The 12,336-nt window shown below is 52.0% G+C and overlaps 5 protein-coding genes across 5 annotated transcripts; 3 read left to right on the plus strand and 2 right to left on the minus strand.

Moving 5' to 3' along the window:
* Positions 1–42: 42 nt before the first annotated feature.
* On the plus strand, positions 43–925 carry Aspvir_006475 (uncharacterized protein; the record flags this gene model as incomplete). The annotated part of the gene is made up of 2 exons (XM_043269673.1): positions 43–147; positions 296–925. 2 exons carry the CDS (start codon positions 43–45, stop codon positions 923–925), a joined length of 735 nt encoding a protein of 244 aa, XP_043125608.1.
* Positions 926–992: 67 nt separating this feature from the next.
* Positions 993–2,130, minus strand: Aspvir_006476 (putative 3-oxo-5-alpha-steroid 4-dehydrogenase; the record flags this gene model as incomplete). The annotated part of the gene is made up of 3 exons (XM_043269674.1): positions 993–1,393; positions 1,452–1,926; positions 2,032–2,130. The coding sequence occupies 3 exons, from the start codon at positions 2,128–2,130 to the stop codon at positions 993–995; spliced, it is 975 nt and encodes a 324-aa protein (XP_043125609.1).
* A 2,088-nt stretch (positions 2,131–4,218) lies between these two features.
* Aspvir_006477 (putative histone deacetylase complex subunit (Hos4)) lies at positions 4,219–8,062 on the plus strand (the record flags this gene model as incomplete). The annotated part of the gene is made up of 2 exons (XM_043269675.1): positions 4,219–7,752; positions 7,826–8,062. 2 exons carry the CDS (start codon positions 4,219–4,221, stop codon positions 8,060–8,062), a joined length of 3,771 nt encoding a protein of 1,256 aa, XP_043125610.1.
* A 750-nt stretch (positions 8,063–8,812) lies between these two features.
* Aspvir_006478 (40S ribosomal protein eS12) lies at positions 8,813–9,334 on the plus strand (the record flags this gene model as incomplete). Its single annotated transcript, XM_043269676.1, has 2 exons — positions 8,813–9,122; positions 9,210–9,334. The coding sequence occupies 2 exons, from the start codon at positions 8,813–8,815 to the stop codon at positions 9,332–9,334; spliced, it is 435 nt and encodes a 144-aa protein (XP_043125611.1).
* Positions 9,335–9,895: 561 nt separating this feature from the next.
* On the minus strand, positions 9,896–11,937 carry Aspvir_006479 (GID4/VID24 family protein; the record flags this gene model as incomplete). The annotated part of the gene is made up of 3 exons (XM_043269677.1): positions 9,896–10,086; positions 10,149–11,703; positions 11,914–11,937. 3 exons carry the CDS (start codon positions 11,935–11,937, stop codon positions 9,896–9,898), a joined length of 1,770 nt encoding a protein of 589 aa, XP_043125612.1.
* Between the last annotated feature and the right edge of the window lie 399 nt (positions 11,938–12,336).

Consider the following 12,336-nt stretch of genomic DNA (forward strand, 5'->3'; position numbering starts at 1 on the left):
GCTGGTGTTAATCTTTAGGCATTAATGGGTTGAGAGGCTGCAATGGAATCCAATCTGGAAGCAGCCCGCATCAAGTCGTTGCCTGATGACGCATTCTACATTGCAGACTTTATCACCGAGGAAGAGGAGGAGTTGCTGCTGCAGAAGGTATGTTTTACTTGTCACAAGTGGGTAGCTACCGTAGTGTCGCTCTGGCCTATGTAGCGCTGGCAAAGAGATAGTGATGATCCATCAATGGCTCATGCTTACCAACTGCACACCCATATTCTGTATGAGACAGCGCTAACGCTCGAAGATAACCACTGCCCCTCTCCCCAGGTGGACTCAGCTCTCTCACAGACGTCTCCAAACATGGCCCTCTGCCCTGACCACATCGAATACTCTAATCGCATCGCAGTTGCCCTCATGGCTCGTCTCACCTATCATCAACCCTCGCTTGAACTCACTTGGCATTTTCGCAGGCGCCCCTCACGGCGCTCCAAACCATGTCCTGGTGAACGAATATTGTCCCGGCCAAGGAATCATGCCGCATGAAGATGGAGCCGCGTACTATCCCCTGGTTGCGACCGTGAGCCTGGGAGCACCGATTGTACTAGATCTGTATCCAAAGCCCGGTTTGAGCAACGATGGAAACCACAATGTGGTGGGTGGGGCTCGGCAGCCCCAGTATCGAATCTTGCAGGAGAGGCGCAGTCTTCTGGTTACGAGGCGAAGTATCTACACAGATTTCTTGCACGGCATTGCAGAGACCCGCAAGGACGATAACCTAAGTGCTGACACCATCTGCAATTGGAATCTGCTGCGTGAACCGGATCGTTATCAGTGTGGTTGGTATGAGAGGCAGACCCGGATCAGTCTGACGTATCGGGACGTGCTCAAGGTGTCAAAGTTGGGAAATACGATGAAATTCCTAGGCGGACGATGACTTTGCAGGCAGGGACTCTAGCGTTCTCTGACCCGGGTGTCAACTCGAGCGAATAAGCTATATTTGCTTAGAAGAGTCCAGGAATCATGTTCCATCTTTCCTTGACAGCGTCCGGTCCGAGCTTCTGCTCATACCATCGCTTACTGATTGCGGCGGTTACACCCAGATTCACCGTTACAAACGTGAAACATGACAAAAGTGTCTTGTTCACCATCTCGCCATCCGGTGCAGCCAACAGAGCCAAGGACAGGTATATCACGCACTCGGCCGTGTAATGGGGACATACGATTCTCCGAAACATAGGATGGGTCGGGAGGGTATACTTCTTAAGCGAGAAGAGGTAGTGGTGACAATCGTGCTGAATACCCGAGGCGATCAAAAATAATGGAAGGCAGAGGAACGTGCGAAGGGTAGGAGCGATGGTTACTTGAAAGTCGTCGAGGGTCAACTTGTAGGTCGTGAGAGTTCCTGCGAGGGTGGAGATTGTTAGAGCGTAATCTCTTGGATCTAGTTCCCAGACGCATACCTGTTCCCTCAATCCAGACGGCGACCGTTGCAGCGAGGTAAAAGACGAGTCCGAGAAGCCAATGGACAAACCACATCCTGGATGAAGATGGCTTGGAAAAGATGCGACTCTCATGCAGTCGCCGAATTCCTTGCCCTAACATTAATGCCCAGCATAGTAAGACTTGATGTATGGACATCGACTTCTGCAAGTGTTCCGGGCCTATCCTTGTCGCGATGGCCTGAAACGCAGAACCTCTGAATAGCAACTGGAACGCCCAAAAGAGCGAAGAAAGCACGGAGGCAACATAAAAGTGCGTGAAGTAGCTGTGAGGGACTCTCAGAGAGGCAAAGTAATCGAGTGCGAGGTATACGCGAGATGTGTCCGGGGCATCGGCACACGCAAGGGGTCTCGACCTGACCGTTGTTGAAGTTGCACGAGCACCATAAGTCACGAAACGGGCGCGAAGTGTGTCTGGCACGCTGATCGACAGTATCTGGTAGTTATGGCTTTGGTTTAGTCCATCATCGAAGAGTCTCGCCTAGACTGATGCATCACTGCCAAAGTAACCATCGTCCCCTCACACTTGAGATATTCGTACCGTGCAGGCTGCAAAGATAAAGAAGGCTCGAAGAGCGTCGACAACGTCCATGTGCATGACGGAAAACGTCGTATCCACAAGCTTCCTGATAAGCTCCATCTTGGTACGATTGACCAGACCTAGCCGGTGCCGACGTTGGAAGCTGCAGACAGCCTGGAAAGGCGGAAGAAGGGGTAAGGCGGAAATCCAGGGACGGCTGCTTTCAATTAGTTCGGAGAATGTTGTAAAATCCCTGTGATGATGGTTGCCATGATTCCGTGTCACTGTCACCAATTGCCATGAGATTTGAAACCCCACACAGAGCGCAGCTACACAGGCAGATTGAACCTGGGTTTGGATTGCCTCAGAGCTCCGCCTGCTATGAGAGCTAGGTCATACATTGGCAGAGACTTGAAGAGTTTCTACGGTGGCCTACTTGAGAGTCTGGACAAATCCTTTACCTCAATCTTATCGTAAGAACAGAACATGCCAGCATCTATCTATCGACGACGAGAGAATGACACCTTCATCTTTCAGAGTTTGAGAATCAAGACACCTTTCGTCAGACTTTGCCTCCCTCTTCGCCTCTCGCCATTTGCAGCAAGTTGCAACTTTGCAAACCAATAGTAACGGCTAGCGGAAGGGGCAAGGTGGGGCGATAAGCTGAACTATGCTGTCTAGTGATTGGCTACGCAGGAGCAGATCACTTGTCTTTTAGTGGGCATAATCAGACTCGTTGAGTTAATCCTGATACTACTAAGCCGGAAACGGTAAGGGTTCAGTTGCCATCTCGTCAGTCATTGGCGTGATGCAGGGCCTAATTTACGTACTCCGCAGCTCGAAAGATGACTGCCTGGCAGTCTCTTACTCACGATCGGTTTGGATCCATGTTTTATGAGACACTCCATGCTGAAGTATCTAGATAGCAGCTCTTTCCACAAGAGACAAAGATATGAACATAGGTACTCGGAGTCTGACGTATGAGGACAGTTTCGATTCGAGTACCCCGCTGTTCCGGCAGATAACTGTGATTCCGTGGATGATAGGTACTCCGTATTATTGTCCAAGCAAGTTGATCTCCTGCCTTGGCAACGTACGCTGCGGAGTACTGCTGTTTCAAGAATATCCAGCTAGCACCTACTTTCGGGAGGTACGGAGAAGGCTGTTACAGATGGACGAGTCTCATGCATACAACATTCAATAATAAAAATAGATAGCACCCTGGATTATGATCAACTTGACTCATTATTCGGTACCACCAGCTTCTGTCAAGTAATTATCAAAGAAGGGTGAATTCGATAAGGTGATTGCATTGCAAAATGGCTCCAGCTGTAATTTGGGTATTTTTTACCAACATCATACGATAGGTACCAAGGCAAAATATCCCGTGACCACTCCCCAACCCAAACCAGCTGGTGGCCAAATAATCTCTGAGGACCCATCTTAACCCCCAAGATGCTACCTACTACTGTACAGTCCTTTACCCATCCACTGTACCCAAATTATCTGCCACTAGATACATAGGTATCAGTTAGTTTATCTACTAGGTACTACCACCATAGGTATCTAGAGCGGAGTAGACTAGTCACCATTATCAATAATCTGACTAGGCTGGAGTCCCGCGATTTTGAGACTTCTGTACTTACCTACTCCCAGTTCTCTTGTCCTCGTTTCCCGCTAAAACTCACTAACCCAGAGAATCGCTGCCTCGACTTCTTTTGTTCCCTTTCTCTCCCTCTGCTTCCCTCTCTTCCTTTAATCTCCACTAATCCCTCCTCTCTACCCTCCAATCTTCAATTCTCGTCCTCGTCTCACTGACACGTCTGCCATTCTCATCTGTCTCTTCACCTCTTCTCTTCTTTATCTACATTTAACTATTTTCTCTTCACTTCTTCATCTCAGAAAGCTTGACATAACCCCGAAAGCGCCATACTCCCCTCCCCTTTAGCTACCGCGTCACTACTGGTTCAACAGCAACTCTCCTCCCCAGGGTCTGAAGAAATTCTTCGCATTCGTATCTTCCAGTCCAGTTCGGTGATCGAACGGCCGCGTGAAAAATTACAAAACATAGGGATCTTCGCTTTGCTAGGCGTGGTCGAGCACCAGCTTCCACGCGCGACTGCTGGTGGTTTCGACTACGAGTGCTCTCTGTCCGCCACGGCCTCCGAAAATGACGATCGAAACACCCAGCAATCGATTACTACCGCTATGAGTGATGTTGATGCAGTGTCCTCCCTGCCAGCTGCCCTGCATGCCGGACAAAATACTAGTGCTGTCACGGTGAACCCCCGGCCTGCTTCTGGTTCGCTGTCCTCCAAGAGGGTCTCTCCGTCCCCCCATCGCAGAGGAGAGGATACTCGCGTCAAGGAGGTTGATCCTGCTTCAGGAGATGGGGATGGCCCGCCGAGCCCCAAGGCTGACTCGGAAGCAGAAACTATCATCCAATCGGGCCGCGAGTCTCTGTCGCCAGAAAAGAGACGGAAGTATATTCAACATGAGCAAAGGCGACACGATGTTCAAGTTGACAACGGTGACGCAGTGGAGGACGGCTCCCTACCTGATGACTCACGCATTAGAAAAAGAAAGCGATCGATCGATGGCTCCATCGCAGAACGCGACCGTGGGATCTCCCCGGAACTTCATTCTCGAACAGCCGTTTCCCCATCACGCGTGAAAATCGAGAAGCCGGAGGAACTACAGCCCGCCCTAAATAACCTTGATTCCTCTCTGTCTTCACATAGCACGGAGACTGTCCCCGGTGGCCAGAACGTCCAGGTCTCACGAAAGCGTAGCCATAGCGAAAGTGTCGACAGTGAGAGGGACAGGGCTCAATCTAGTCGTCACTCGACGGCCTCCCGCGACAAAGAGCGAAGGGACATCAACGGCATCAGTCTACCTCCACCAGAGTCGATCGATCGCTCTGTCTCGCCTATTCGGTCGGCTCACAAGCGAACAGCTTCCGGTCCACAGCTTGGGGGCAGTGACTTGCAAAAGAAAAGGAAGACTACTACTCCGCTCATTACTGGATTTCAACGGCAAAGCTCCGAGGACAGGCTGTCAGTTTCGTCTTCAGCCAGTGGCTCTCCTCTACCCAGCTCTCAACTGCGAAGACTAGCCGGTGTCGACGGCGCTTCAGCATCTCCTGCTCGGCCAACGGGCCACAAGAAACAGCGCGACCAGAATGGTCGAACACGCCTAGCACGTGCCTGTGCAGCTCAAGAACTGGAGGCAGCAATGGCGAGGCATGCAGAGCGCCCAGAAGATCTGAATGTGGCCGACAATGCGGGAAATACGCCCCTCCAAATTGCTGCCCTCGAAGGGTGTGCGCCGATTGTGAAATTCCTTCTTGAAGCTGGCTGTGACATTGACACGAAAAATATTGACAAAGATACTCCTTTGATTGATGCCGTCGAAAATGGCCACTTGGAAGTCGTCAAACTCTTACTGGATGCGGGCGCAAATCCTCGCACGGTCAACGCGGAAGGTGATGAGCCGTATGATTTGGTCCCGTCGGACTCGGAAGACTATGCGGAAATCCGCCGTGTAATTGCAGAGGCTAAAGCCAATCCCCGGCCGGGTCGTCGTTCCGAAGAGCGTGCTGGTTCCGGAAATAAGGAAATAAGCTCTAAAAGAGTTGCTGCTGCAAGCCCGCGCGAGTCCCCCCCGGTGAATGGACCCCGTAGCCCCCCTCTATTCGGGGCCACTACGAGGCGAAAGACCGTGCGAAGTGAAGCTACGCGAAACGACCTACTCTGGACCAAAGCTACACCCGAGAACTTGCAAGCATTTGCTGCGAAAGGTGATATTGCGGGAGTTGCCAACATTCTCAACGTTGGGCAAAAAGCCGACTCTGAGTCGATGATAGCTGCAGCCAAGGGCGGTCATGATGAGGTACTGTCTCTGTTGCTTGGGATGGGTGACGCAGATCCCGATCCTGAGCCACTTCAAGGAGGAAACCAGAAACCTGGCTACAATACACCCATGCTCGCAGCGATCGGCCGAGGTAATCTTGCTGTCATACGCTTGCTGCTGGATCAGCCAAAATTCAATCCGACGCGCCGGCTTTACCGTGATCGCACCTACTTTGAGTTATCCCGAGAACGGAGAGCTGACAACTGGGAGGAGGAATATGACTTGCTGAGAGAGGCCTATGATAATTACATTAGAGCCAAGCGTCTGCGCAAGCAGGAGGCTTCTTCACCTAAACGACCGCGCGACAGAGAGAAGGAAAACAAGCGGCCGGGTCGCAGACATTCCCCATCCCCCGTGGTTTCTTCCAGGAAGGCCGTAGCAAGTCCGAGCGCCGCCCACCACCGAGAGCTCTCTTCCAAAGATGCCGTTACATCGAAGGAAAAGAAACGAGATGGTGTAGCTCACTTAAAGGAGAGATCAGGATCCAGTACCAATCGCCCCAGGGTAGCCCACAAGGGTAGTGACAATCCGGCGGAAGCCGATGGGTTTCGGTTGGAGTCTGCTCAGTCCAAATCATTAGCAACACTCGCCAAAGATGAGGAAGCTCCCAGGAGAAGGCGTTTGATTGCAGGGCGCCCTCCACAGGATCGCGATCGCAGAAGACCCAGCATACCATCTTCAGATTCCCTGTCCGGCCGTGAGGACTCTGTCAAATCCCGGGTGGATCCTTCTACCGAAGCTACGACGGTTCCGAATGGCCCTCTGGCCTTGAAACGCGGACGCAGTAGCGCAAGCCCCGAACGCCCTCGTTCTCGTGGTCCAGATTCCGACCATCACTCGCGCGAAGGCCAGAAAAAGAAACGACGTGTTCTATCCGAAGACAGGACGCCAAGCATGACCAATGGTGGATTGAAGAAAAGTCACAGCATCGGAATAGCGGAGGAGTCTAGAACGCATGTTCGCCCGAAGAAAACCGAAGATCAATTGTTGGAACGCGAGCGTGATCAGCAAGTTGATAGTACACCGCACATGGCGACCGACTCGAGAGCGGTGAAGAAAGAGCGAGAAAGGCAGGATGGAGGCCACCTGGCTGACATCCCCATGGAAGATGCGAAGAGTGTGGCTAAGAGGTCCGAGTCTGAAGAACGGCGCCGAGAAGAGGCGAAACGGGCCGAAAAGGAGCGTATCGCGGAAGAAGAGCGTCTCGCAGCTGAAGCGGAAAAGGCTCGCTTGGCAAAGGAAGAGGAAGAACGAGCTGCCCGTCTTGCGCGAGAAAAGGCCGAGGAAGAAGAGCGCAAACGGAAAGAGGCCGAGCAGAGGCGGATCAAGCAAGCCGAGGATGAGCTTCAGAAGAGACTAGAACAAGAAAGACTGCGCCTCGCGAAATTGCGGAGGGAGCAGGAAGAGCAGGAGCAGCGGCGCCGGGCTGCACTTCCTAGTCGGCTTCGAGTTGCTGCCCACCTCGTCGGCTCCAATGACCCACGAGCGCGGAGTCATGCCTGGCTGAAGAGGTTCATGCCTGTTGTTACTGCATTCACAAAGCAACTGGATCCTTCATGTGATACCGGCGTCGCGGACGAGAGATGGGTTCCAAACTACCTGGTGGCACCTTTATTAGCGACCAACGATCTCCAGCTGTCCCAGTACACAAGTTGGGAGAAGCGTAACGCTACTCCCACTCAGCGGGAGAATCTGTGGCGCGTCACCCGTCGGATGCTGGTTCAGGGAGATGATATGGACTTCATGAGCTCCTCATTTGGGCAGATCATGCAGAAGGATTGCGAAACACGGCCAAAATACTTTGACATGGAACATGTATTTTGGGTTAGAGTAAGTCATTTCCACTTGCGAGCGACTTTCATCATGCAAAATCAGTTCATCCACTGACATTCATGGTAATCAGCTTTCGGACTTCATGGACCTCGTCCCGCATGTTCCGCATCTTCATGGTCTTGACATTCAATTCCTCAGGATGCACATTGATCAGGAGCCTTCTACAACAGCACCTCTCCTTGAATCAGCGCAGCCCAACGGGCACGGGCCCGAATATGCCCATCTTGATAATATTCATGGCTTTCCTGCTGGGATACCCGGGCTTACTAACGGATATGGCCATTCACGGCCAAGTACATACGTTTAGTGCCTAGTGCTTTTCTTTTCTCTTGTCGCGGCGATCATCGAGCATAGCCTTGAATGTACAGATGGCTTGTTTCCTCGGTTGTATGACTATGATACCTCTTCCTATTGACGTGATGTGAGATGTGATGTGTGATGTCTGGTTTGTTCGGATAACGGACCCTTGGATAGAGTCAATGAAGCGGATTTATCGCTCAACTAGGCCTACATTTCCCTATTCCCTATAAAACTGGAGTAGTCTTCACTAAGTTGGGTTTGCTTACTCATGGATTAACTGCACAAATCCGTGAATATGAGCCACGTGACTGCAGAAATGGTATAAGCGCTAGGCGGTAGGGCACAATCCGGAAAATAGGCGAAAGGTCACCAAAATTTTACCGCCCGCACACACTCAAACAACAGCCCAACAGATCATCTCCACGAACTCTTTGAGGATAATCCGACATTTGATATCAAACGTCAGAAACACCACCAGTCAAAATGGTACGTATCAGCTGAACCAAATGTGACGCTTCCTGCAGTTCAGACACGGAAGTGAAGCCATACCGAACGAGGGGAAACTTGGCCAGCACCGACGAGTATATCATAATGCTCTATCGGCCACGCTGCAATCAAGCGCAACGCAGCAATGCGAATCTCCGCTCTGATGATGTCCTTCGCTATTCGAGTCCTGCGCATAGCGCATCATACCCACCAAGAAGACAGAAGCTAACCATGAACGTTGCGTTTTTAACAGTCGGACGGAGAAGAGACCATGTCCAACCCCCCCGTTGCCGCCGCCGATGAGGTCGAGGTTTCCGCTGATGCCGGCGCTGGCGGCCAGATGTCCGTCCTCGATGCTCTGAAGGGTGTCCTCCGCATTGCTCTGATCCACGACGGTCTTGCCCGTGGTCTCCGCGAGGCCGCCAAGGCCCTCGACCGCCGCCAGGCCCACATGTGTGTCCTCAACGAGGGCTGCGAGGAGGAGGCCTACAAGAAGCTCGTCATTGCTCTGTGCTCCGAGCACAAGATCCCCCTCATCAAGGTTCCCGATGGAAAGATGCTTGGCGAGTGGGTCGGTCTCTGTATGTATACACCTGTTCCATTTCCCCCTTTTTGTGGTGAACATGCGGAAGTTGGGGCTGGGGGCTAATGGTTGTTTGTGTGACTAGGCCAGCTTGACCGTGAGGGTAACGCTCGCAAGGTCGTCAACTGCTCTTGCGTTGTCGTCAAGGACTGGGGTGAGGAGTCCCAGGAGCGCTCCGTCCTCCTCAACTACTTCCAGACTGAGCAGTAAATGCACTGCCGTTGCGATGTGCTTTAGCGGATGGGATGTGATGTGTGATGGGCACGGAAATGGGGTGGTTTGAAGGGGAAGAGGAGCTCCTGGTTACGTTGACCAATGGGCCTGGGGCTCGGGCTCTTCTTCCCCGTCCTCGATACGTGATCCATTCACTTCGGATTCACATTTATCTAAGGTCAACGGACTAATGGAATGAAGAATATTCATGATCAATGAGTGCTACTTCAATCTTGAGTATCAGATGTAGGCTTAAAATCGTAGATGTGATGCTTCTATGTCCATTCAGATACATCAAGTAACTGTCAATAATGGCACCAGACGTGCAAACTCATTCTGAGCCAAACTAGTTAATGGAAAGTCTCATAAATGGCAAAGGTATGCACTCGGACCCTAAGTATGTCCCCAAAATCGAAGATCGAGCAAAGAGAAAACTCCAGAGCTATGCGAAAGCAGAATACAATCGCCCAAGAGAATGGACAGTGCCAAAGAGAAAGTAGAGCATGCCAAAAGCGGATGGTGGGAGCAAGGTGCCTCTGGGGCACACCCGACCCAAAACTACCTGAAGTTGTATGAAGGACGGATCATCTTCCCCGTCTCTGGCTTCAGTGACAGCTGCTGATACGGTGAGCTTCCCGGGTCGTAGTAGAGACCTTCAATGTGCCCGGTATCTCGACGAAGAGAGATATAGTAGAATCCTGAGATTGTGAGGCCCTGGCGTGCGTCGGTGGGAGTTATGAAACAGCGTTCTGTACTGTCATTAGCACAAACCACGAACAGATTGGAGAGGTGGTGAAAGATCAATACACACCTTTCCATCGCATCAAGATCCACCGTTTGGATAGCTCTTCGGTAATCCATTTTCGACTCACAAGGTTCCTTGTCATCTCGTCGTCCGTCAAGTTCTTAAACGGTTGCAGCTCGCGCCAGTAGGTACTGTCAGTTTCAGCGTCGGCTTTGAAATTTTTCGTCTCAAGAGTGTGAGTGTTGAAGTCTATAATTTCCCCCTCCAGAAAGGTGACGATATGCGCATCATGAGATGGCGACGTCTTATCAGGAATGTTGTAGGCTTCCATTGTACCTGAAAGCGTCATCTCTTGGTAGTTGATATTGTGAATGGTGACTTTGACCGGCCAATTCTCATCCTTCCCTGTTCCACAGTTGTGGATATTATTGTTAGCCAGGTACCGCCGACCGCTTGTCGTGTAAACACTGATGCGGCCATTATCACTGCCATTGACAATCACCGGTTCGGTGGCCGGATGGGAGGTTGGCCCACGGTGCGCGAAAATCGAGGTGGGAGTGCATGCTGCCATCTGCGAGCCTTTAAAAACCATACCCGGACGTAGCCAGGAACATGGCGGTGGCGGTGCAATTAATGTAGTATCCAAGATGAAATCATCCTCATCCCAGGAGAAATCGAGTTGAACAAATCCACCTGCGGCAGCCGATGAAAGACTTTCTTCAAAGGAGGTCGAATAGCGCAAACGGTCGAGATATCTGATAATTTCCTTCAAGCGCGGACTGGGAGGATGATCCATATGCAGCTGCCGATGAGCATTGACACGAGCGCGCATATCGCCGTGCGTTGAGACCCGGTTGGATTCACCTCGACTACTGGGTATGAACCGATATGCGCGTGAAGTCGGTGACTGAGTCGCTCGTTCCCTGCCATCTTCTGAATCCTGACTGGTACGCTCCCGGTCCAAAAGATAGTTGTGTAATGTCCGTGTCCTCGAGAGGCGCGGCTGGCGTCTGACCGACTGCAACAGAGCTTCGGCCGTCGCGAGAGTTGTGTCGTCCATCCGGTGTCTGCTACTCTCTAAAGGCTCAACGGGGAGTGGAAGGGGGCTCCGTCCGGTCGCATCACGTCGTATGTGGCGCCTCGACGTGGCATTGCGATCCGAGAGTCTGCCAAACCAAGAGGAGATACTGTTGGGATCCTGCAGAGGTTCGTAAACCAAATCGTCCTCGTCATCCTCGTCGGAGCCTGGGGCCCAGCCGTACAGCGACCGTATGTTGGAGACACGACCTTCATAGTTCGGCATATTCGTCGGTTCCTCTCGTGGCCGACGCACTATGGGATGGCGACTGATTTCCACGGACATACGCACTCCAGCCGACTCGTCCAACTCCATCGGATCAGACTCAAACTCGGAAAGTATTTGATGCCGTCGGCGACGTTGTCGACTTGAGGCGGAAGAGCCGTGAGGAGAGCGAACTCGAGATCGAAGGAAGATCACGTTGTCATCATGAGCGTCATGCGAGGCGGCCGCTGGGAGAGTGGGGACAGGGGTTGAGACAGCGCTCAACTGTTGTAGGGATGATGCGAATACCGGCGGAGGAGAGCGAGCAGAGTTTCCTTGCTGTCCGAGAACGCAAATCGATGAGCACAGGTGACGAAACGAAGACACAAAAGGTCAAACTAGGTAATGCGGCCCAGGAACGAAGGCCAGGACATCGAATCGTGCCACGTGCAGTATAGTGGAGTTGATGACCGGGCGCAAGATGTCATAGGCAGACGAGGCACAGGATATGGACCCTTGATAGAGTTACGGACAAACGCAGGCACTTACCGAGGGAGTATTTTCTGGGGGCATGGTCCTTCTAGATCAGCCCTGCGGAGGTTGACAAGCCCGCCGTTGACCTATCGATCGCGCACGGAGACTGGGACGGAGAGGCAGAAGACGATGAGGACGATTGGAAGGACGATGAGGTGGACGAGGCATGCGAGCCTCTCTTTACGGTTGGAATGACTGGGAGTTTAGAGTGAGGATGAGGCGCTTTGAGATAGTGATAGATCGCGATGAATAAATGGACGCTGGATGACGAGGGGATCGAGAGATAGAGGAACGAATGAATGGAACTGATGTGAAGGCGACCAGGAAATCTCCGTATTTTGCCTCGTTTTCCCATTTCGGATTTCCCCTCAGCCGACGGTTTCCATCATGACTCCCAGTAGCGATCAGCTGTCGGGTACTCTTGGAGGTGAAAGACTT

This window comes from Aspergillus viridinutans, assembly GCF_018404265.1.
Source record: "Aspergillus viridinutans IFM 47045 DNA, scaffold_4, whole genome shotgun sequence".
Classification (NCBI taxonomy): Eukaryota; Fungi; Ascomycota; class Eurotiomycetes; order Eurotiales; family Aspergillaceae; genus Aspergillus; species Aspergillus viridinutans.